The sequence below is a fragment of the Rhinopithecus roxellana genome, chromosome 17 (assembly GCF_007565055.1).
Source record: "Rhinopithecus roxellana isolate Shanxi Qingling chromosome 17, ASM756505v1, whole genome shotgun sequence".
In the NCBI taxonomy this organism is placed as follows: Eukaryota; Metazoa; Chordata; class Mammalia; order Primates; family Cercopithecidae; genus Rhinopithecus; species Rhinopithecus roxellana.
In genome coordinates, this window is record NC_044565.1 from 111,050,807 (window position 1) to 111,077,403 (window position 26,597).

The 26,597-nt window shown below is 38.9% G+C and overlaps 1 protein-coding gene across 3 annotated transcripts in view; it reads left to right on the top strand.

Annotated features, from left to right (window-relative positions):
• TMEM131 (transmembrane protein 131) overlaps positions 1 to 26,597 on the top strand; it is a 247,756-nt gene that overhangs the window by 56,328 nt on the left and 164,831 nt on the right. For all 3 annotated transcript variants that reach the window (XM_030920866.1, XM_030920868.1, XM_030920869.1), the window contains exon 2: positions 11,705 to 11,766. In XM_030920866.1, the coding sequence (XP_030776726.1) occupies positions 11,705 to 11,766 (62 nt within the window). The remainder of the gene's footprint in view (positions 1 to 11,704; positions 11,767 to 26,597) is intronic.

Sequence of the window (26,597 nt, forward strand, 5' to 3'; positions counted from 1 at the left end):
GTGGTTTTATCTACCTTGCTCTTTGATGATGGTGATGTACAGATGGGGTTTTGGTGTGGATGTCCTTCTGTTTATTAGTTTTCCTTCTAACAGGACTCTCAACTGCAGGTCTGTTGGAGTTTGCTGGAGGTCCACTCCAGACCCTGTGTGCCTGGGTATCACCAGCAGAGGCTGCAGAACAGCAAATATTGCAGAATGGTGAATGTTGCTGCCTGGTCCTTCCTCTGAAAGCTTCATCTCAGAGGGCCACCCAGCTGTATGAGGTGTCAGTCAGCCCCTACTGGGAGGTGTCTCCCAGTTAGGCTACTCAGGGATCAGAGATCCACTTGAAGAGGTAGTCTGTCCATTCTCAGATCTCAAACTCCCTGCTAGGGGAAGCACTACTCTCTTCAAAGCTGTCAGACAGGGACGTTTAAGTCTGCAGAAGTTTCTGCTGCCTTTTGTTCCACTCTCTGTTTCATTCATGATTTTTTTCTTGGTTGGCCTAGCTTAAAGCCTTACCAATTTTGTTAATCTTTTCAAAGAACCAACTTTTGTTTTCATTAATTTCCTCTCTTTTTTTCTTCTGGTCTATATTTCTAACAACCTATATTGTTTCTTTCCTTCTTGCTTTGGGTTATTCTTAGTTTTCCAGTTTCTCTTTAAATAGTAGGTTAAGTTATTAATTTGAGGTTTTTGTTTTAATATAGGCATGAATGGTTATACATTTTCTTCTAGTATTGCCTTTTCTATATCTCATAAAGTATTTTGTGTCTTTGTTTTTATTTCAAAATATTTTCTTGTTCCCCTTCTTACTTCTTATTTATCACACTGATTATGAAGGATTGTATTTTTTTAATACCCACATATTTTCTGAGTTTTCCCAAGTTTCCCTCTGATTTCAATTTCATATCCATTGTGGTTGAACAACGTATTTTGTATGACTCCAGTCCTTTTAAATTTATTGGAATTGTTTTATGACCTAACATCTAGCATGATCTATCCTGGAAAATGTTCCATGTACACTTGGGAAGAATGTATATTCTATTTTTGGGTAGAGGACTCTATAATTAGTTTCTAGTATAGTTCAAATTTCCTTGTTATTTTCTTATTGACCTTCTCTCTAGTTGTTCTACCCATGTTTGAAAGTGGGATATTGAATTCTCCAGATATTTTTATTGAATTTCTTCTTTATCCCTTCATCCTGTATGTTTTTATTTTCTATATTTTGGAGCTCTCATTAGGTTCATGTATGTTCATAATTATGTCATCTTAGTGGATTAATCGCTTTATTATTATTAAATGTCTTTTTTTCTCTAGTAGCAATTTTTATCTTAGTCTGAATTCAGACTTTTAAAATAATTTTAAAATTTATTTTTTAATGGTTGTGAGAATTACAATTAACATCAACTTGTAACAGTTTAGTTTGGACTAATATCACATATTCTTCAAATATTCTTCATGCCTTCTTTTCTCTCCTCTTCTGAGACTCCTGTTGTACAGATGGTAATACTCTTCATGTGTTTTGTAATCACTCAGACTCTTTTCCTTTTTCTTCATTTTTATTTCTATTTCCCAGACTGGATAATCTTAACCAACCTATTTTTGAGTTTGCTGATTCTTTCCTTTGCCTGCCAAAATATGCTATTGAACCCCTCTGATGAATTGTTTTAGTTATTGTACTTTTATGTCCAGAATTTCTATTTGCTTTTTCCAATTTCTTTCTCTTTATTGATATTTTCTATTTGGTGAAGCGTTGTTCTCATATTTTAGTTTTGCACGTGGTTTCCTTTTTTCCTTTGAACATATTTGAAATAGATTATTTAAAGTCTTCTAGTAAGTCCTATCCTCAGGGACCATTACTGTTGATGGGCCTTTTTTCCTATGTATGAGCCATATCTTCTTGTTTCTTTACATTTCTTTGAAAACTTGGCGGTGGGAGGGGCTCATTTCAGTTATTATGCTTTTCTATTTGGTTATGTTAATCATTTCTTTCTCTCTTTAATGTTCTCCATTTGGTGAGACTTTTAGTTCTTTGGACGTCATTTCCTTTAGTTCTTTGAATATATTTAAAAAGCTGAATTAAATTATTTAGTAATCCTAAAACCTGGGCTTTCTCAAGGGCAGTTTCTATTAAATACTTTTTGTCCCTTTATACTTTTTTGTTTCCTTGTATGTCTCTCAATTTTTTGTTGAAAACTGGATAATTAACGTATAAGGTGGCAATTCTGGAAATTAGATTTTCCCCTCCCTAAGATTTGTTGTTGTTTTTGTTGCTGTTTGTTTATTGACTTTCTGAACAAGTTATTTTATATCTATATTATTTGTGGTGCATGGCTGCTGAAGTCTCCGTGTGGTGAGCTTCATACTCATCTAATGATTGAACAGAGATTTCCTTAAAAACCTGGAACCAGTAATTCTCCCAGTCTTTGTTGAGAGGCCTGTGTATTTGCGTGCACATGTGTGTGTTGGGGCACATCAAAACACTCAGCCAGGCAGTTGACAGCTGTTCCTTAGCCTTCGCCTCCTGTTCGCACAAAGCCTGGGGTCAGCCCCAGGTGTGAGAGCTTAGGCATGTCTCAGGTTTCTTCTGAGCACGTGCAGAGCCAGAGCCCGGTGTAGTACACAGGACCTTCTAGATTGGCAGGAAGGTGTCCACACTTTTTACAGCCCCTGTGGGCATGTTATTCCCAACTTCTCCTTTTAAACTTTTGGGTCTGCTTATTGTTTGGCCCAAGTGTCATCTACCACCACACTGTTCTGCAGCCAGATGTTAAAAAATTTCCCCTAAAGGTTTTTGACAGCTGTTACCAGGGTCAAGGCTTTTCACAGTGGGGAAGCTCTGAGTCAGGTCAAATAAAAATAGCCTTCCAGGTGGGGCCTCACTGGGACTCACCACACTCATCAGATAAAGACAGTTCTCTGGAAATCAGGCTTTCTGGGAGCTCCAGCATTGTTCTGCCACCCTTACTGCCTGTCAGGCTGCTGGCTTTCACTGTGACTGGGCTGTTGGTTATAGTGCTGTCACAGAGCTGGAGAGAAGAGAATGAGAATAGAAAAGTTAAATGCCACGCATTTCACTGTTCTTGTTGAGATTCAGCTTTTTAAAAATGCATTAACACTCCATGGATTGCTGTAAGCTTTTGGGGATTGCTGCAAGCTTTTGGTTAATTGCCAGAGTTCTTAGAAAGTTTATTCTGATGCTGCCAATTTTCTTGTTCTTGTTAGAATTTTCAAATGTCCCTAACTTTGCCATTTTCACTGACAGTACTCTCTGTTGCTTTTTGTCTTCTCCTGTACTATTTTGTTTCTTCAAACCATTCTCAGCTCTTCGCTGTCAGAACCAGTTGATTGAATTAACATTGATAATGGCATGTAGGTCCTGAAATTAAATTTCATTATCTTAATATAAATATTAACCCATTTAAGAATCACTGTTACAAAAACAGTTTGAAGATAAACTGTTGAGCAGGCAGAAATAAACGCCAGAATTTATTATCAGCTATTTTGTTTTTTAATACAGATTCTTACTGAGATCATGTTAGAATCACATACTGTTATAAGAAATTATACAGAGAGATCCTGTGTAGCCTGTACCTGGTTCCTCCCAATGGCAGTATCTTGACAAAGAATACTACAAAGTCATGACCAGGATGTTGATCTTTTGATAGGAATGGGTATTTCATTTTCACCCTGCTGATACTGTGGCTTTAATTTTCATTTCCCTGATGGTTAAGGATGTTGAACATCTTTTCCCTTGCTTATTGGATTGTTCTTTTCTGGTTTTGAGTTCTTTATATAGCGTAGATCTTTAGACTTCTGTTAAATATGTAGTTTGCAAATATTTTATACCTTCTCGTAGTTTGTCCCGTCCTGCTCTGAACAGGGTCAGGTGAAGGGCAAAGTTTTTAATTTTGATGAGGTACAACAATTTATCTTTTTTGTGTTTTTTTTTTTTTTCTGGATTGTGCTTTTGGTGTCAACTCTAGGGACACTGCCAAACCTTAAATCCTGAAGATCTTCTCCTCTATCCTTTTAAAAAAGTTGTATAGTTTTACATTTTAAATTTAGAGCAGTGATGTATTTTGAGTTGATTTTTGTGTAAGTTGTAAAGATGAGGTCAGGGTTCTTTAAAAAAAAAATACTGTTTTGGTCTATAGATGTCTCATTGCTTCAGTGCTATTTGTTGGAAATGCTGTTCTTCCAATGAATTGCTTTTGCAGTTTTGTCAAAACCAGTGAGGCATATATGGTTCCGTTTCTAGGTGTTCTACTCTCTGCAAGTGATTTATGTGTTTATCCCTCTGCCAGTATCACACTGCCTTGGTTACTGAAGTTATACAGTAAGACATATTATCTGGTGGAGTGATTCCTCTCACTTTATTCTTATTTTTGAAGATTGTTCTTAGCAATTCTAGGGTTTGTTCCTATCTAATTTTTTGTATAAACTTGTCAACAAAAAATCATCCTGGGATTTTTATAGGCTTTACATTAAACCCACAGATCAATTTGGGAAGAATTAGCATCTTTACATTTTGAGTCTTTTAATCCATGAATATAGTGTGTCTTCTTGTTTAGGTAGGTCTTCTTTGATTTCTTTCATCAGCATTTTGTATATTTCAGTACATATATCCTGTGCATACTTTCTTAGATTTATATCTGACGTACTTCATTTTATTTGGAGTCGTAAATGGCGTTGTAAATGGCATTTTAATGTTGATTTTTGCATATCCTGATTGTTAGTATATAGAAATGTACTGGATTTTGGGATTTAGACCTTGTATTCTGCAACTTTGCTATATGTGCTTATTACCTTTAAGAAGGACTTTTCTTTTTGAGTCCATGGGGTTTTTACGTAAACAAGTATGTAGCCTGCAATTAGGGAGTTTTATTTCCTTTCCAGTGTGTTCGTCTTTTTTTCCCCTTGCCTTGTTACAGTGGCCACAGAACTTCTAGCATGTGTTGAATAGAGTGAGAGCCACATCCTTGACATGTTCCCAGTCTCAGAGCCTACATATTCAGTCTTTTACCAGTAAGAAGGATATTACCTAGAGGTTGAGGTAGTTCTACATTTCTCCTATCTTGTTGAGAGTTTTTATCACGAAGAGGTGTTGGGTTTTGTCAAATACTTTTTGTTTCAGTTGATAGGATCATGGGTTTTTCCTCTTTAGCCTGTTGATAGGGGTGAATTACAATGATCAGTTTTTGAATTTTGGGTGAGTTTTGCATACCTTGAATAAGAATCGCTTGGTTATGATGCATAATTTTATACATTGCTGGGTTCAACTTGTAAAAATTTTTTTTTGTCTAAGTTAATGAGTTGTTTTGTGGTTTTAAAAACATGTATGTAGAATGAAATTCACCATTTGTAACTATTTTTAAGTGTACTATTCAGTAACATTAATCACGTTATACAAACACCACCATTCTTTTTTCATTACCCTAGAGACTCAGTAACCATTAAGCCACAACTCCTCACTTCCCCCTACCCTGTTGCCTAGTAACCTCTAATCTACTTTCTGTCCCCCTGAATTTGCTTATTCTAGATTTTTCATATGAGTAGAAGCACAGTATTTGCCCTTTTTTTGTCTAGTTTATTTCACTTAGCATAATATTTTCAGAGTCCATCCATGTTGTAGCATATATCAGAATTTCATTCTTTTTTTGTGGCTGAATAACATTTCATTATGTAACAGCCATGTTGATCCATTCATCTGTGATGGACACTTGAGTTGTTTCTGTTTGGAGACTTTGAGTACTGTGGTCATGCATCACTCAGTGTGGAAAACATCCTGAGTGGTGGTAGGCCATTTAATCCTTGTGCTAACATAGAGTGTAGCTACACAAACCTAGGTGGTGTAGCCTACTACACACCTAAGGTATGTGATACAGCCTATTGCTCCTAGACTGCAAGTCTGTACAACATGTTACTGTGCTGAATACTGTAGGCAGTGATAACACAATGGCAAGTTTTTGTGTATCTAAACATAGAAAAAGGTACAGTAAACACAGTATTATAATCTTATGGAGCCACCATCATCTATGCAGTCCATCGTTGACCAAAACGTTACGTGGTACATGACTGCATTTAAATATTTTAACAGTCAGCCTATTTAGGTTTATCGTATTGGTTCTCACTAGGGCCTACTGTTACGGGCTGTAGTTCCAATAAGAGCTTAATGTTTAGAGCATTTGCAGTGTGAGCTTCAGAGTTTTAGTGATTGTTCTGATACTGAAGCTGCTAAGAGTAGTTGGTGGTTCTTGAGCGTTAGTTCTACATTTTATAACTGAAGTTTACAGATCTTTTTAGATGACTTAGATACTTTAGGATAAGGTGAAAATTATGGTATTTTGTCTTTAGCTATAAACTTAATTTTGAAAAACCTTTCTGGCTCATCTTTTTAGATGCATGGTGTGTATCCTGCACTTCTGAATTATGTAGGATTATATTATGAGTCTTAGTAAGCAACATGGACATAGCTTCTTTAGGAACTTGATGATATTGAGTGGTCTTGATAAAATATGGCTTGTATGAATTTCCTTGTACTTTTAATGTGGCAAGAAGACAAGTATACATTACATTTTTCAGATAATAAAGCTATTGAGGGAAGAAACAAACTTTGATCATAAAATGTCTTTACGGTTCAAAGGGACCCATATGGACCTAGTCCAGGATGTTTTAAAATTGTTATTGAGCCCTTTGTTAAAACAAAATATTGAGCAAGCGTAACTATAAATGAGATATTGATGTCTTTAACAATGTTGAATTCTAAAATAGCAGTGTCTTTTTTTTTTTTTTGGTCAGGGTCTTGTTCTGTCACCCAAACTGGAGTGCAGTGGCACACTGTCTCAGTTCACTGCAACCTCTGCCCCCTGGGCTCAAGCACAATGTCATTATCTTAACCAGAATTTCTTATCTTCTGTTTTTTCAGACTTGCTCCTAGGCACAGATTATTGGCAAGCAAACCAGGAACTTTTACAGATTGTGATAAGAGTTAAGATAGGGAATATAATAGAGGATAACGGGGTTGCTCTGAGAAGCCAAGGAGGGCCACACTGTGAGTGGGGTCAAGGCTGAGACTTGAAGGAGGAGAAGACGCCAGCCACAACAAAAGTATGCTAGGCAAGGTGGCTCTGTAACACAGCTTTGGGGACCCTCCTGAGGCCTGCCTGTGTGGCCCTTTCTTCTCTTCCTGGTTTTTGTAGAAGAAGAAGAAATCACTGATTGGACTGTTCCAGCCTTCTCCTTTTGTGGGTTAGGAGATTGTGAAGGCTAGAAGGTAAAGATGTACAATGACAACCTAGGTTCCTAATGCCTGATACCACCCCCCACAATATGGCATATATTTTTCTACTAGTTATTTACAGCATTTGTTTTTTTTATGAGTTATTTTAGATGTATTAAAATCGCAAGTTATATTCATCAGTTGTAATATTCAGAAAAATATCTTCACCTAAAAGAAAAAACAAAAACTTGGTAGACAAAGATTTGTCTTTAAACTGAAGATATTTTTAATCTTAACTAAATGAAATAGGGAAATAAACAGTTTGTGAACTTCTGTTTTGAAAGCAAGTGTTCCTATTTTGCAACAACTGACACATTGACATGTTTACACTGATTATAAATGGCTTTGTTACTCACGGACAGCTCAGAGATGTGGGTTGGTATGAGGAGCTTTAAGTAGATCTTACTGAGCCCAGCTTCAGAGTAAATATGAGTAGAATCATGAGAGCCAGAAATGTAAATCCCTTCCTTTCCTTTATCAATCTTTCTTTCCTCACTTATTGTCAGGAATATATGCCCAGTTTATAAAATGTGGTTTCTTCAAGGTGCCATTAGTCATGAGCATTCTGTAAGATTTATTTTGAAAGTAAATAGGGATGGGTTTAGAAGCACAGATTCACAATGCTGAAAGTCATAGTGTTCTCTAGCCACTTCCTTGCTGAGTGTATCTCACTGTCTATTTCTTTACTTTAAAATGGGATCATAATGTCTGTGTCATAGGGTTAGTTTGAATTTTAATAACAGTGATCAGTAATTATTAGGTTATTTTTATTTCAATGATATTTGTTTGATGCTTGAACTAGGGAACATCAGGAACGTCTGGAATTCATTAACAGCATAAAATTAGGGGAAATATTTTTGGGACAGGAAGCTGTTAGTAGTTGTGGTTTTGAATCTGGAGAGGTGATGACTTTTGTTACATTTATATTTTATAGCTTAACTTTGCATGTGAAATGATTAAGTCTATAGCTAGTGTTCTATTTTTTTAGGTATATAATTGAAAGATATTATAACTGGCCGCTTAAAGCAAAATATGTTAATTTGTTTTGTGCCAGAGTTGAATCCTGTTTATATCTTTTAAGGAAAGTCAGCGATGTGTAGCACAGTGTTTTCCTTTTGAGACTTTATAATCAGCTGCTGTTACTAATTTTTGTAACTAACATTCATATTTTTAACATAACTCATACTTTTAAAACTATGAATTAATAATTCATAATGTAATTTGTGTGTGTGTGTGTGTGTGTGTATATATATATATATATATATATTTTTTTTTTTTTTTTTTGATACGGAGTCTCGCTCTGTCGCCCACGCTGGAGTGCAGTGGCGCGATCTCGGCTCACAGCAAGCTCCGCCTCCCGGGTTCCCGCCATTCTCCTGCCTCAGCCTCCCGAGCAGCTGGGACTACAGGCGCCCGCCGCCACGCCTGGCTAATTTTTTGCGTTTTTAGTAGAGACGGGGTTTCACTGTGTTAGCCAGGATGGTCTTGATCTCCTGACCTCGTGATCCGCCCGCCTCAGCCTCCCAAAGTGCTGGGATTACAGGCGTGAGCCACCACGCCCGGCTCCTAATTTATGTATATTTTTAAAGCTTGCAATTTAAAATGCAGTGTACCCAAACTACTGCCTTTATGTAGTTCTCTTCAGTTAGATCAACATTTCTTCTGGCTCGATGGTGGGAACTCATTCAGTGGTCCTTCTATTGGAACTCTAATGGCAGCCACCTGTAGCTCGTTTCCAGTTGTTTCTTGTTGGTTTCCTCTTCCAGTTAGACAAAGTTTCTAATTAGAGGCCCTTTTACATTGTGAGCATCTGGCTGTTCAGTTATTTCTTGTTTATTGTGTTCTTATGTCAATAAATTTGTGTTCAGTAGGGAATAACCAAAAAATTGTCTGGATCCTGCGAAATTTCAGTTTGTGTTAAAAAGTAGGGGGAACAGGTGAGGAATGGGATGGGTGACCTGAGCAGAGCCTTTTATATTCATAGTCCTTTCTTCTAAAGAGATTATCACTTTACTTAGAGGACATTCTAAGTATACTGTGTCAGTAATTCTGTTGGAGCCATTAGCTCTGATCTTGATATTGAAATCCCACTAAAAGCCAGGACTAGAGATAACATAACCAGAAAAAGGTCATTTGCATCAGTGAGTACAAATACCAATGCTTGTACCTGAGCAAGAAGGTAGCATATCATTCATGCTTTCAGTATTGATTGAATATTCTCTATATGCCACAGACTAGTAGGGCATGAATGGAAGTGGAGCAGGTCGACACTGTCATTGAAGAGAAACACAGGAAAGGGAGGACAGGAGTTTTCCCAAAATAAAATCAGGATGTGACTACTAGACTAGGCAGAAAAGGATGCTTGGCAGGCAGAAAAAACATCCAACTAGGTAATGTAATCTAATTAACTAGTGTCTTATCCTGCTGCTTGACTGTCCACTTTTGTCATACTGGAACAGCCAGGTACATGTGTGGGACACTGAGTGTCTTCCCTGAATTCCAAAAGACCAACTAATGGGAGTCAGTGAATTCCATATTAAGCCGAATGAAATATCACATAAGTTGGAATTCTGCATGTGAACTTTGTCCCTTTTCTCCCATTTATTCAGCAATTTACAGCAGTATGGGTTTAGGGATATTTGTTTTATACTTTGGGCTACATCAAGTACTACTTCATTTTGTTGCTCAGATTGTTTCAGCTTTGGTCATTTGGGAGCTCTTTCTGTTGATTCTTACCTTCCTTCCCCTGTCCCCATCAGTGTAGGATTTGGGTGGTTTTCTCTGTTTTTTACTTTCCGGCACTGTGGGATGCTCCATTCTCATCTCGTGTACTTCCTGCCCCTGTCCTCAAATCAGCCATTGTTCCAGGAAGCCCTGGTTTCTTTTATTGGAAAATAATATTAGAACACAAGATCTGAGTTCTAGGTGTGTTCTTTGCTATTGGCATGTCATTGCTTTAGGCCCTTAGAGCTGACAGAGCAAGGAAATACATCTGTGTATACTAACCTATGAATATACACATCTATAAATATTCTTATGTATGTATTATATGTTTAACTAAACATGAATTCATACTGATATCACCGACTCTCAACCATTAATTTTGGCTTCCCCCCTTGTTTCTGTATAAATTGCTATTCCAACAGTGAGACACCTGGCTTCCAGTGTCTACCATCTGTGTACCTAATTGTTCGGTTTCAGTATACGTGTATAGTGGCCTCAGAATGGTTAACCCAAACTCCCATGGGAAAAAGCATTATCAACTAGAATACAGTGCATATGTATGGTTTCTTTCACCTTTAGTCTTAAAGATTCTACTCATTTCCACAGTTACTTAGGTGAGCACTCTTCCCTCTCCCCCAACTTCAGTAAGGCTGATACATTCATTTGTAATACAGTTAAATTGTTTTGTCATATTATGCATTCCATCCTGGAGTCTCCCAGCCTCCTAAATTATTTTTAAAATTTGCATATATTTAGGTTCACTTTTTGTGCTGTGAAGTTCTGTTTTGACAAATGCATCATGTCCTGTATCCACCATTACAATTTGATGAAGAATGGTTTTACCACCCTGAAATATATTTGTGCTTCACTTACTGAACCTTTCCCATCGCCCCCTGATCTCCTAGCAACCACTTATCTTTTTACTATCTCCATAATTTTGCCTTTTCCGGAATGTCATGTACTTGGAAGCATACAGTATGTAGCTTTTTCTTTTAGTAATATTCCATTGTATAGATATACCACAGTTTGTGTGTTCACCTTGGATGGCCATCTTGACTGTGTCCAGATTTTGGTGATTATGAATAAAGCTGCTTTAAGGAATTTTATGTAGATTTTTATATGTAAGGTTTCAAATCGGTTCAGTAAATACTAGGAGCTTGATTGCCAGATTGTGTGGTATAACTATGTTAGCTTTTAAATATATTACCTTTGCATTGCTGTTTCTTGGATCAGAATGATCTTGCTATTTTCCCTGCCCACTTCCTCCCCAAGTCCCTTGGACTGTAGATCCCAGGTCATATCACTACAAAGAGCAGGTGATACAGAATTTCAGCTGATCATTTCTTGGGGGAAATAGAATACTGTAGTGATCTTTTCTATATACTTTTGATATTTTCAGTTAATCTATCAGGGAAAATAATTAGTTGTATCTTGTTGAATATGACTGTTTTGTGCTTTCTCATAGTATAACAGTAATGGATATTTTGAAGTTGATGCATATAGCCTGCAGGTTGTTGAAGTTGCTTTATTTTATTTTAAAGTATTTTTTAGTTTATAAAATTCTGAAGTATTAGTCATATTTTTCTTTTTAACCATCACCATTAAGCAGTCCATTTTTAGATGTAAAATTATGTTAATTAACTTTAAGGTCAAAGATGTTATGAAAATCAAATTTATGTTCCTTGTAAGTGATGGTATGTTTTGTTTTCTTCACAGCATTCATTCAGTCAGAGAGCATAATAGAAGTACTGCGTTTTGATGATGGAGGGCTACTACAGGTAATGTTTTTTAAGTTGAAAAGTTATTGCTAAGCCTTGAATAATATCTGGTTATTATTTTTCTTTTAAAAATGTAATTGGTTTATCTGAAATGTAATTGGTTTATGAGCTTTGAAGATAGGTCAGTAGAGTTTTAATAATATAAAAACCTCCGTAGTTATGTGAGTTATCTTCTAGATTAAATCTTTCTTTAAAATGCAAACTCACTGTGGTATTAAAACCTTATAAATAAGTACATCATCAATCTGTGGCAAGTGTTTGTGCCCGTGGATTTGAGGGGAAGGGGTCAGATCAGGACCTGGGGTTCTCTTCAGATCAGGAGCAGGGATTCTCTGAGTGTGAATTCAGATGGAGGATCTCAAAATATTTATCTAGAAGAGAACTTCTCTAGAGAGGATAAGTACTATAGATTTCACCTGTACTGTACTTCTACTTGCTATCCTAAGTCACATCATTAAGTATACATAAAATTTGAAAGTGTAATCCAATATATATCTTGTCCTTCCTTTCAGAGCTGGTTCAGATATCACCATGAAGCCTATTTCAGACTTCCCAGCTAAAAATGACTTTGAGAATTTCAGAGCTGAAAGAGAGAGTAAATGCCACCGTAACTAACCCTCTGATTTCTTACGGCTAGGTGTTTTCTCCTTTCTTACAAGCTTTTATCATATTCTGTGCTTGTCCTTTCTTAGTAACTTTGTAATGATAACATTTGTTTTTCAAATAACATGCTGTTTGCTAGCGTGACTGATAATTTTTTAATTAGTTTTATATTCAGGGGAAAACAATGTTTAGGTTAGGAAAGGTGATCAAGATCCCATGACTTTCTGGTACTGGGACTGACACGAGAATCCCAGTGTTCTCCTTCCAGATATGATTGTTAGTCTCTTTATTATGAAATACTACCTATAGTATTTTAAATTTATTTATAACTAAATGACCTAAATAATTTTGGAAAAATATTTCCTGTAGTTTATAATAAAGGCAGGAAAAGATCAAGACAATAGAGAAAATAATTATACAGGGACATGGAACAAGATTTTTATTTGCGTTTTAGCATAAATTTAGATTACATTTTATACATTAAGCTAGATGAAGAGAGCAAGAAAAAAGTGATGGATTTTAAGAATCTTTTTCTCTGGCAATGAAGCTAGTAAGTCTTTTGGAAGACAAACTTTTGTTGCTTCTAAATTTTTTAATAAATTTATCATTCTTATCTTTACGTAAGAGATGTTGAGAAACTTAATAGACAGTGGTTGCACAGTATTTGCCTAGAGTCAGCTTTGTGAGTTTTAAAACTGAATAAAAGCTGAACATAATGTAGGTCTAATTTTATAAAGCCTTCCTACTAAAAAATGATCGTAAGTTTCTTTTTTCTAGTTCTTTAATCTGTTTCAAGGTGAGAACTTGAAGAACGTATGGGAACAAATGTTTTAAATATCTTCCTTTAGGTGGTTGTTTACAGGATCTGGATGGCAGGCAAATCAGGACTGAATTTCTGGAAAATTCCCTAAATGTGGTTGTTCGTTATTGATTGAGGAAGAATTTGTGTCTGTTAGGAACTGGACATCTAGGTTGCAGGTTGATAATCCATTCTAAAATTTCTGGAGTATGATTTGTATTTTTGCTGAGAGAGGCTGCTTATCTATATCTAGATGGAGTTGGCTATGGAAAAGCTTGTGAACTGGGATGTGGTTTCCTAATAGTCTTCGGATCTGCTCAGATGCTTGGACAGGAGCTTGGGCGAGACCTCATAATTCTGTGGCAAAGGTAATTTTGGTCTACAAAAATGTTGAGGGCAAGTAGTATCAGTTGGTTACTTAAGCCACGAAGAAAACCTCACTAAGAGTTCTGTAGAATGTCTAATATTGAGATGCTATATGATATACTATATGGCCCCTAAATAGCTGAATATAAGACCCTTTTGAATACATATAAAATTACTCATTTTAATGTTGAATGTTTCTCAGAAAGTTTTTATTTTGACATAAAACTTACCTTTTTCTGACTATAATTTACCAATAGGTTTAACTATTTTAAATAACTCCTGGTTTCTTATGCTATGATTAGAACAGAAAAATGTACGGGTAGCATTTCTGTGGCAGAATATATATCTTTTCTCTAAATTTAAGCTAAAGCAGGGAGAGTGGCAAAGCAACAACCTTGTTTTACGTTATTTAAAATTAGAATTTTGCCCAAGAACGTTCCTTCTTAGATCTGGAATTCATGTACATTCATGTGGCTTGGCTCATAGTAATTTTTTTTTTTTTTTTTGAGACAGGGTCTCGCACTGTCGCCCAGGCTGGAGTGCAGTGGCACGATCTCGGCTAACCGCAAGCTCTGCCTCCCGGGTTCACACCGTTCTCCTGCCTAGGCCTCCCAAGTAGCTGGGACTACAGGCGCCCGCCTCCACGCCCAGCTAATTTTTTTTTTGTATTTTAGTACAGATGGGGTTTCACTGTGTTAGACAGGATGGTCTCAATCTCCTGACCTCATGATCCACCCGCCTCGGCCTCCCAAAGTGCTAGGATTACAGGTGTGAGCCACCGTGCCTGGCCAACTCAGTAATTTTTTTAATCCTCAAAAATCAACTGATAAGAAATCAGTAAAAAATAAATTTTAAAAATTGCCAAAAAGATTAGACTTGTTTTCTTTATTTTTTAACGATAAGGAAAATTAGGTTTATGGAAGTTAAATAATTTATTCCTTAGTACTCAATTGGTAGAGCAGGAATCCAGTATCCAGTACGTACCATACTCACCATGTCTGATTTCAAAACTCCCCACGGCACAATGCACGTGCAGTGCTCTCGGATATTCCATGGGTTCGCGCTTGTTACGAACAGAAATTATAACCCCCATAGATCATGTTTTCTTTAGTTGGTGCTTTGGCCATTGTCGTTCCTGTTTGGCTGGACTGAGATTTAGCATCCAGAATACATAAAGATCAGACAGTTCCTGAGATGACACAGACTCTGAGGAATATGCATCTCAACAGAAGTCCACGTTAAGGCTATAACCACAGGATGCCCTGGTCAAGTATCTCAAACCATCATTCCCATCCTAACTGATGAGAATGGCTGGCTCTTCTAACCTGTTCCTTTGAAAGATTATAAAATGGAATAACGAAAGATTCTTTCATTTACAAGCATAATATGTTAATAAACCTGAATCTGCTTCCTAATCTTACTTTGTTTTTAAAAAAAAAAATAGAGGCAGGGCTGGATGCGGTGGTTCACATCTGCAATCCCAACTACCTTGGGAAGCTGAGATGGGTCGATCGCTTGAGTCCAGGAGTTCAAGACCAGCCTGGGAAACATAGGGAAACCTTGTCTCTACAAAAAATTAGCCAGGTGTGTTGGCACACACCTGTGGTCCCAGCTACTCTGGTGGCTGAGGCAGGAGGGTCGCTTGAGCCTGGGATGTCAAGACTGCAGTGAGCTGTGATTGTACCACTGTACTCCAGCCTGGGCAGCAGAGTGAGATCCTGTCTCAACAACTACAAAAACGTGTTCCCTGAGTTCAAGTCCCTCAAATTTATTTTGCACCTCATTTTAAAAGGGGGGTTGAGAGTCCTGAGCTAAAGTGGTGGGCGAAGCCCCCATTATTGCCCAGCCGTTCTTCCTCTAAGAGGTTCATGCACTTGGCCAAAGACCTCAAAACCTGGAGCATCTCAGCCCCAGCTCCACATTAGAATCACCTTTAGAGCTTTAAAAATTTCTGGTGACAGGTACTGTCCTAAGGGTATTACAGGAACGAACTCACCTGGGCCTCACCAGCAACTGATGGCACAGTACCCGAGGGTCCCGTTGTACAGTTGGTGGGATGTGGTGGGGACAGGGGCCAGGTGTACCACAGGCAGGAAGATGGTGGCTGAGCTTGGGTAAAGAATGCATGCCCGTCCCCCAGGGCCAGTGGACCCCCACGTCCTGACCTTGGAGGTCCAGAGAGCACATCAGAGCTTGGCCAGCATACGGAGCTCCGCGGCTGACTGACCACACAGGTCATAGAGACAGGATCTCACTCTATTGCTCAGGCTGGTGTGCAGTGGCGCAGTGACAGCTCACTGCAACTTTGACTCTGTGTTGCCCAGGCTGGCCTTGCCAGCCTCAAGCCATCTTCTCGCCTTGGTCTCCCAAAGTGCTGGGACTACAGATGGGAGTCACCAATGCTCGGCCTCTAGTCTAACTTTTATTTATTTATTTTTATTTATTTTTTTTTTTTTTGAGACGGAGTCTTGCTCTGTTGCCCAGGCTGGGGTGCAGTGGCGCCATCTCAGCTCACTGCAAGCTCCGCCTCCCGGGTTCATGCCATTCTCCTGCCTCAGCCTCCAAGTAGCTGGGACTACAGGCGCCCAACACCATGCCCGGCTAATTTTTTGTATTTTTAGTAGAGACGGGGTTTCACCATGTTAGCCAGGATGGTCTTGATCTCCTGACCTTGTGATCCCCCCGTCTCAGCCTCCCAAAGTGCTGGGATTACAGGTGTGAGCCACTGCGCCCAGTCTAATCGTAACTTTTTTTTATGAAGATAAAGCTCAGGAAAAAAACTAACTCTGTATTTTTTTCACTATCCTGCCATAATTTTAAAATTTTGGAAAGCAAGGTCTAGAATGTTTGTGAGTTGAAAACACAAACAGAATTTTGTCTTTTTTTTTTTTTTTTTTAAAGTGTCTTGCTCTGTTACCCATGCTGGAGGCCAGTGGCACAATTCTGGCTCACTGTTGTCTCAACCTCCCAGGCTCAAGTGACCCTCCCCCCTCAGCCTCTCAAGTAGCAGAGACTACAGGCACGTGCCACCACATCTGGCTAATTTTTAATTTTTTGTAGAGGTAGGATCTCACTATCTTGCCCAGGCTGGTCTCAGACTCCTGGACTCAAAGCAGTCCTCCCGTCTCAGCCTCCCAAAATTCTAGGATTATAGACCTGAGCCACTATGCCTGGCAGAACTTTGTGTTTTAAAACTTAAAGTCCTATTTTATTTTAATTTCTTTACTTTTTTTGAGATGGAGTCTCACTCTGTCACCCAGGTTGGAGTACAGCGGGCAATCTCAGCTCTTTGCAGCCTCTGTCTCCTGGGTACCAGCAGTTCTCTTACCTCAGCCACCAGGATTACAGGCCTGTGCCACAACACCCAGCTAACTTTTGTATTTTTAGTAGAGACAGGGTTTCACCATGTTGGCCAGGTTGGTCTCGAACTCCTGACTCCAAGGGATCCATCTGCTTTGGCCTCCCAAAATGCTGGGATTACAGGTGTGAGCTACCGTGCCTGGCAAAAACCATGTTTCATAAGTGGAATTCTCACCACTTAGAGAACCTATGTTGAGCCTTCTTCCAAAGAGTATACGATTTTGATTCATTTTTTTTTCTTTAAAGTGTTTATTGTGAGATATAATTTACATATAGATGCTTAAATTTGGGGAGGGAATGCAAGGCAAACACTTGTGTAACCACCTCCCAGGTTAAAAACTAAAAACAGGCCAGTACCCTCCAAAGTTTCCCCTCAAGCTCTCTCCTAGTTACTACCCATAAAGTTAGCCATTTTCCTGAATTTTATAATAATTGCCTTTCCCTGTAATTTTAGCATCTGAATATATATCTCCAAATACTACAGGGCCACATATTTTTTTAAAGTTCATACAGTTGGTATTTCTTTTTTTTTTTTTTTTCTGGCTCGTTTTTCTCAGCATTATGTTTCTAAGATTCACAGCATTATGTGTTGAGCGTAACTATAGTTACTTCATTTTCGTTGCTGAATAGTATTGCATTGTATGGATATGCCACAATTTATGTATTATTTCTGCTGTTTATGTGTATTTTGGTTGCTTCTAGCTTTTTACTATTAAGAATAATGCTGTCTCTTGGTGAACATAATATATATGTTCAAACGATTTTTTTCCCGAGGGATTAGAGTGCAGTTATTGGGTCATAGGGCAGGGATCGCCAGCCCCCATATGCCGTGGACCAATACTGTTTCATGGCCTGTTAGGATCGGGGCTACACAGCGGGTGGTGGGTGAACGAGTGAACATTACCTCCTAAGCTCTGCGTCCTGTCAGTTCAGCGGTGGCATTAGATTCTCATCGGAGTGCAAACCCTGTTGTGAACTGCACATGAGAGATCTAGGTTGTGCGCACCTTAGGAGAATCTAACTAGTGCCCCATGATTTCAGGTGGAACAGTTTTATTCTGCAACCATCCCGCTAACTCCCATCCATGGAAAAGTTGTCTTCCGTGAAACCGGTCCCTGGTGCCAGAAAGGTTGGGGACCACTGTCATGGAGTATGTGTATCTTCAGTTTTAATAGATAGTGCATATAGTTTTCCAAAGTGGTGGTTTTAGTTTGCAGATCCATCATCAGGAATTCCTCTGCAACAACTTTATAAAGTGTTTTCTTCCTTCCCTCCTTCTGTTCTGGAGAATGGTAATGATCTCTAATTGCCATTTTATTTTTGTTTCCCTGATTTCTCATAAAGCTGAGCAACTTTTCATGTTTACTTGACCATTTGGATATCTTCCTTTGTGACATCCGTTAAGTCTTTTACCCGTTTGGCTGTTGGTTTGCATGTCTTTTTTCCCGTTGTTTTGCAGAAGTTCTTTGTAAGTTCTGAATACACGCTCTTTATTGGAACCCTGACCTCACACCAGTAACAAAAACCAGTTCCATTACATGAGTTCTTTATTGGTTACATATATTGAAAATAGCTTCTCTCACTGCATGGATTGCCCTTTTGGCTTATGTAATGGTGACTTTTGATGAGCAGAAATTCTTAATTTTAATGAAGTTTAGTCTGTCAGTGTTTTCCATTATGGTTAATACTTTTGTGTCTTGTTCAATGTTTTTCTATCACAAGGTCGTGAAGATATTCTCCTGTATTCTAGAATTTTATTGTTTTGCCTTTCACAGTGAGCTCAAATTCCGTCTGGAATAAATTTTTGTTATTGATGTGAGGTCAGGATTTTGTTTCTTCCTTATATTTGATTGTCTCTGCATCCTTTATTGACTTTCCCAATGTTTTCTTTCCCTAGTATTTGTCAGTGACACCTTATTCGTAAATCAAGTGTCCATATATGTGTGAGCCTGTTTCTGGGCACTGTATTGGATTTCTTTGGCTTATTTGTCTATCCTAATACCAGGGTCACAGTTTTAATGAGTATGGTTTTTAAAGTTTTGATATGTGGTAGAACAAATCCTGACACTTTGTTGTTCTCCTCAGTAACATCTTGGTTATTCTCAGTCCTTCGCCTTCCATATGTATCTTTTCAGTTATCTCTACACACACACACACACACACACACACACACACAATCGGGGTTTTTTATTAGCATCACTCAGAATATGAAGATCAATTTGGGAAGAATTAAAAATCTTTCAGAATCTTCAGTGTTCCGTCTGACACACTATGTTTTTCAACTTATTTAGGTCTTCTTTATCTCATAATTTTATATTCCGCATAAAGATCTTGAACGTCTTTCGATAGATTTATTTCTGGGTCTTTGGTATGTTTAATACTATTGTAAGTGACATCTTTTCAAAATGTTCGCTTTTTGTGGTTGTTAGGTTGAAGTATATTGCTGGTGCCCGGCCTTTATTGATCTATAAAAGTGGCAATTTCATACGACTCAATATAAAATGTGGAAATGTGGTTGCTTTTAATATATTTACTGTGTATCCTGAAAACTTGCTAAATTACTTATTGATTCTAATAACTTAGCTCTAGATGCTTTTGAACAACCTCCATAAACTATCATAATCTGAGCTTGATGACATTTCTTCAGTTTGACACCCAAAATCAACTATCACACATTCTACCTTTTCTTTTTATACCTTAACTTTACTAGCTACAGCCAGTATGATGTTAATACAGTGGTATTTAGTAGTCCTCTTTGACACTTTCCTCATCTCAGAAATACAGCCTTCAGTATTTCACGGTTAGATAAGATTTTTTCTTCACTGCCCCCTTTGCCACCCCCACCCAAGATAGCCTTTATCACATGTCAGTTTGAGTTCTCAACAAGATCCTGAGACAGAGTTAGGAGTGCAAGAGATTGAGGGCTACTGCCTGTGAAAAATAAGCTGAAGAAAGCAGGATTGGGCCAGGAGAGTCTCAGATTGTGATGCAGAGTCTCGGCCAACCCAGTGGGGAGCTCTGGAGCAAAGACTGCCTGTTGGAAGCATCCTGCACTGGGTAGGGTTGGCCAGGCCCTGGTACACCTGCTGTGCTCATTCATTGTCTGGGAGGAGCCCAAGAAGAACTTGGCCTTACCTCAAATGCCACCGTTGATCCCAAAGGCTGTAGGTGGAGGCTGGTAGCCAGCGGTGTTTTTCATAACTGAATGACCAGTTCTTCCTTGTAGGGAGATCTGAGCAGTTCATAGAAAAAGTATTGAAAATCAAAGCCACGCTGCGCACAGTGTTCACACCTGTAATCCCAGTATTTTGGGAGGTTGAGGCAGGTGGATCACTAGAGGTCAGGAGTTCGAGACAAGCCTGACCGACATGGTGAAACCCTGTCTCTACTAAAAATAAAAAAGTAGCCAGGCATGGTGGCACACACCTGTAATCCCAGCTACTCAGGAGGCTAAGGCAGGAGTATCGGTTGAACCCAGGAGACGGAGGTTGCAGTGAGCCGAGATTGTGCCATTGCATTCTGGCCTAGGCAACAAAGGTGAAACTCCATCTCAAAAAAAAAAAAAAGGAAAGAAAAGAAAAGAAAATCAAAGCCAAAGAAATACATTCTAAAAGCAAAAACAGAAAAAAAGAGACCTTCAAAGAAGGTAGAATTAGCCTGACAGCTGACTTATAAACTGAACCAATGAGAGACAAAAATAATATATAATAAAATTTACTGACAAAATTTACCAAACTAGAATTCTATACCCAGTGAAAATATCCTTTATAAATGAAAGTGAAATAAAGACATTTTAAAATAGATAAGAATGGAGAGAATTTGTCACCAGAAAATTTATGCCAAAGGAAATAATACAGTCTTTAGGCTGAAGGTAAATGATTTTAGAAGCTCAGAAGTGCAAAGGAATAAAGAATATTAAAAATGTTTAAGTGTGTGGATAATGAAATGAATGCATACGCTGTAGAACAATAATAATAGTATTTTGACTTAATGCAGTGTGGCAGAACATTTTGGTACCGCTAAGGCTAAATCATATGAAGTTTGACAACTTCTACCTGGGTCTGTCAGTTTTGAAACATTTTCTTTGGGAAGTGAATCGCCATAATGTGAGAAACTTAAGCCACATGGAGAGGCCACATGTAGTCTTCTGGTCAGCGTTCCCAGCTGAGTTCCCAGCTGACAGCCAGCATCACTTTCCCATCATGTGAGCCTCCTTAGACAACCAGCACGTCTGAACTTTCAGATAAATGCTGCCTGAATTCACATGTAACTGCAACACAGAAGGGACATTACGTGAGAATAAATTGTTGTTTTAAGCCACTAAACCTTAGAGTGGTTTATTATGCAGCAGTAGATAACCAGAATGCTTGATATCGTATCAGACCTGGTTGGTCTGGGTTCGGTTTTCTTCCACTGCTTCAGAAATGCCTTTTTGCTTTTGGTTTGTCCCAAACAAGATCGAGACAAGGTCTAAACATTGCGTGGGTGCTACGTCTCCTAAGTCTCTTTTATGCTGTTTCCCCCACTCACCTTTTTGTTGTTAATGAAATTGGCTCATTTGTCTATAGGATTTCAACATTCTAGGTTTGGCTATTTTCATCCCCTTGGTGTTATTTAACAATCACTTATCGTGTGAATTTTCTGTAAACTGTTAGCTAAATCTAGAGTCTGGATTAGGTTTAAATTCATTTTTTTTTCTTAGCAAGAGGATTTTATAGCTAGTTGTGCAGTAATCTGGTCTTTGTCTCTGGTCCTGGAGATGCTCTAAATGTTGGGATTTCCTTAATAATAAGTGTGTCTTTGTTATTCCTGAGTCCCTTGGATCACATCTGAGTTTATACCTAATGAGAAAACTCAAGATAGGGTTGGTCATCAGAAAAACCAACCATGTTGGCCAGGCGCAGTTGCTCATGCCTGTAATCCCAACACTTTGGGAGGCTGAGGCCGGTGGATCACCTGTGGTCAGGAGTTCGAGACCAGCCTGACCAACATGGTGAAAACCTGCCTCTACTAAAAATACAAAATTAGCCAGGCATGGTGGCATGCGCCTGTAGTTCCAGCTACTCGGGAGGCTGACACAGAATTGCTTGAACCCGGGAGGCAAAGGTTGTAGTGAGCCGAGATCGTGCCACTGCACTCCAGCCTTGGTGACAGAGCAAGATTCCGTCTCAAGAAAAGTAAAAGAAAAAACCAACCATGTGATTAGAGGGTTGGGCTTTGAGCCGACCCACCCTCCTCTAGGGAAGCTGGGAGGTGAATTGGGTCATATGGTGGTCAGTGATTTAATCAACTCTGGGTACTGAAGCTTGCTGGAACTTTCTGGTTGGTGAACACATCAGTGTGCCAAAAGACTGATATGCCCTGATCAGTGGAGAAGAGGACACAGAAGTTCTGTGGGGACCCTCATCTCAGACCTTTTCCTCTATGCCCCTTTATAATACAACTGTAATAATTAAGTATAGTGCTTTACTGAGTTATTCTAGCAAATTATCAAGCCTGATTGGAGTTCATGGGAACCCCCTAGATTTGTAGCTGGTTGGTCAGAAGTATCGGGCTGGGGACCCCCAAACTTGTAACTGGTATCTGAAGTGAGGGCTGTCTTGTTAGAGACTGTGCCCTTTACCCTGTAGATTCTGACACTGTCTGGATGGTGATATGGTCTGGCTGTGTCCACACCCAAATCTTGTCTTGAATTGGTAATTCTCATAATGTCCACATGCTGTGGAAGGGAACCCGCTGGGAGGTCATTGAATCATGGCGGCGGTTACTCCCATGCTGCTGTTCTCATGAGAGTAAATTGTCGTGAGATCTGCTGGTTTTGTAAGAGGCTTTTCCCCCTTTGCTCGGCACTTCTTGCTGCTGCCATGTGAAGAAGAACATGTTTGCTTCCCCTTCCGCCATGATTGTAAGTTTTCTGAGGCCTCTCAAGCCCTGCAGAACTGTGAGTCAGTGAAACCTCTTTTCTTTAGGAATTACCAAGTCTTGGGTATGTCTTTATTAGCAGTGTGAGAACAGACTAATGCAGATGGTTAGCATCAGAATCGTACTGCATTTCACTAGTGGGACTGTCCATTGTCTGTGTTTTTCATGAGGAGACAGTATGCCAGATTGTCGTAGATTTTTAGGTCACAGATTTTCTTATGTAGGGATTTAATGTAGGGAAATAAGATATTGTGGCATTATTTCTGTTGATCTAAGCCAGATGTTGGCAAACTTTTTTGGTAAAGGGCCAGATATTAACTTCTTCAGGGTTTGTGTCCTGAATGGTCTCTATCACAACTATTCAACTTCCGTCATCGGAGTGTGAAAGCCGCCATAACAGTACGTGAGAAATGGGCATAAAACTTTATTTGCAGAAGCTAGTAGAAGACTGGATTTGGCTTATGGACTATAGATTACCAACTTCTTTTCTAAGTTGTCTTGGGAGTGAGCTTTAATGTTCTCCTAGGAGAAAAGGAAATGGAGAAGAAACTGTGATTTTTGACTTGTACGGAGACCTAGAAGTACTCATCTTTTGTTTCAAATTAAAGGACTTCTATTATAAAAAATATATATGCTTGTAGAAAATTTGAAAAATGTGAAAAAGTAATAAATATAAGTAATATTTATTGGGTATTGACAAGTGTCAGGTATTCTAAATTCTTAAATACATGAGATGGTATTCATTTTATGATGATTTTACAAGTGACCATGTTAAAGTGCAGAGAGTTTAACCTAAGCAAATAAGTGATTATTAAGTGATAAAGCTAGAATTGAAAACCAAGCATTTGACTCTAAAGCCTAAGTTCTTCTTCTTCTTTTTTTTTTTTGAGACGGAGTCTCGCTCTGTCGCCCAGGCTGGAGTGCAGTGGCCGGATCTCAGCTCACTGCAAGCTCCGCCTCCCGGGTTTATGCCATTCTCCTGCCTCAGCCCCCTGAGTAGCTGGGACTACAGGTGCCCGCTACCGCACCCGGCTAGTTTTTTTTTTTTTGTATTTTTAGTAGACATGGGGTTTCACCATTTTAGCCAGGATCTAAAGCCTAAATTCTTAACCCCTCTGCAATAGCATAGGGGCAGGGGTCGTTACCCTTGCATCCCACTACCCAAATGTACTACAAGGTAGTGCTTTTTTTTCCCCCCAGTTATTTTTCTCTCTGCAAACAAAGCTAGATTTTCTCATTCTACATAATCAGTTTTACAACATTGCAACTAATTTTGTGCTCAAAACAGCCACTTCATGTCATGCCAAGTTGATTACCTGTGGCTGAAGGGAGAAGTGGGTGGGACACTAGAAAGCTGTCATCAGAGGCCAACAGCTCTGCAGCTCTTTGTAGCTGGCAGAATGCTGCTTTCTACAGACTTTCTCCAAGAGTATTTGGCTAGTGAGGGCAGAGCTGGTGTTTGAACACAGGTTTTTATTTTCTACTTTAAATTTTGGGCTTCTCAGAAATATCTGCTCCCTGCTTCATCCCTATTTTGATTCTCCCTTTACTACTCTTTCCTGCCCTCTGTTGTAGTACAATAAGTGGTACAAAAGAAGAATAAATAGCAGGTTCAGAAACAGCCTTAAGGCTGGGTGCCACGCCTGTAGTCTCAGCACTTTGGGAGGCCGAGGCGGGCGGATCATTTGAGGTTAGGAGTCCAAGACCAGCCTGACCAACATGGTAAAACTCCATCTCTACTAAAAATTAAAAAAATTTAGCTGGGCATGCTGGCACATGCCTATAGTCCCAGCTACTTCGGAGGCTGAGGCAGGAGAATTGCTTGATTTCGGGAGACAGAGGTTGCAGTGAGTTGAGATCGCAGCCTGGGCAACAGAGCTAGACTCCATGTCAAAATAAAATAAAATAAAATAGCCTTAAAAACTAGGAACAAAGAATACCACAAAATACTAAAATGGTATGGAAAGTCTGAATATACAAAGACCTCACACCTTAAACAAAAACTAACTCAAAATGGATCATGGACTTAATGTAAAATGTAAAACTATAATAAAACCTTTAAGGAGAAAAAACTAGGAGTAAAGCTTCAGCTTACAGGGCTAGACAAAGAGTTCTTGACACCAGAGAATTAATACCAGATGTGCAATACATAAAGGAAAGATCGATGAATGTAAAACTTGCTCTGGGTCAGACGCAGTACCTCATGCCTATAATTCCAGCACTTTGGGAGGCCAAGGGAAGAGAAACCCTTGAGCCCAGGAGTTTAATTAAGATCGGCTTAGGCAACAGAGTGAGACCTTGTCTCTAGTAAAATAAAAAGTAAGTAAATAAAATAAATAAAAAATTGGCCGGGTGTGGTGGTATGCACCTGTAGTCCCAGCTACTCGGGAGTCAGAAGCAGAGGATCTTTTGAGCCTGGCACGTCAAGGCTGCAGTGAGCCTTGATCACACCACTGCACTCCAGCCTGGGCAACAGAGCATGACTGGTCTCACAAAAACAAACAAAACCTTTCTCTGCAGAAGACCATGTGAAGATGCAAAGATAAATATAGAATAGGAGAAAATATTTACAAGTCCCATATATGACAATGGACCTAGTTTCTGGCATATAGAAAGAACTCTCGAAACTCAGTAGTATAAAAATGAAACAGGGAAAAGACATGAACACACATTTCCCTGCAGGGGAAACACAGATGGTAAAAAGGACATGAAAACCTGTTCAACATCATTAGCCACCAGGAAATGCAAATTAAAAGCCAAAACACAAAACAGTGACAACACCAAATACTGGCAAGGATGTGCAGAAACTGGATCACGCATGCATTGCTAGTAGGTATGTGAGTGATGCAGCTATTCTGGAAAAAACAGTGTGGCAGTTTCATATAAATCTAAACATGCGGTTACTATAATTGACCTACTAATTGCACTCTTGAGGGTTCTCCCAGAGAAATGAAAATTTATATTTGCACTAAAACCTGTATATAAATGTTCATAGCAGCTCTGTTTATACTAGCCCCAAACGGGAAACCACCTGGATGTATTTCAGAAGATGTGCTGTTGAACAGCGATACATCCATACCATGGAATACGACTCAACAATAAAAAGGAGTGAAGTGTTGGCACACACAACAACCTGGATAAGTCTCCAGAGAATTAGGCTGAGTGAAAAACGCCAACTCCAAAAGGTTACATGTGCATGATTTTGTTTATATGACCTTTTTAAAATGAAAAAGTTTTAGTCATGAGTAATAGAGTGATGGTTGCCAGGGCTGGAGGGAGGGCAGGAGGAAGATGAGTGTGATTATAAAAGCGACACACTGGATCCTCAGGGTGCTGACACTGTTCTGTGTCTTGACTGTGGTGTTCATGAACCTACACAGTGGAGAAAATTGTGTAGAACTAAACACACTTACAAACACCAATGAGGACATACAAAACAGAACTTCTGAACAAGCAGATGGATCGTACCAGTGTCGCTGGGCTACTTGTGATATTTTGCCATAGTGTTTGCAGAATGATACAATGGGGAAACTGAGTTAAAATACAGCTCTTTTTACTACTTCTTACAACTGCATATGAATCTACAGTTATCTCAGTGAAAATTCATGTTAAAAATACACACAGAGAAGCACAGGAAGCAAAACAATTAGAAAGTCAGGAAAGACCCCTTTTGTGAGTTAAAAATTCTTAAAACTGCCTCACAGATGTCATCCATTTTCACTATGAGATGATTTGCAGAGAACTTTGTGGGGGAGATTGGCTTGATGAGAAGTAGGATTAC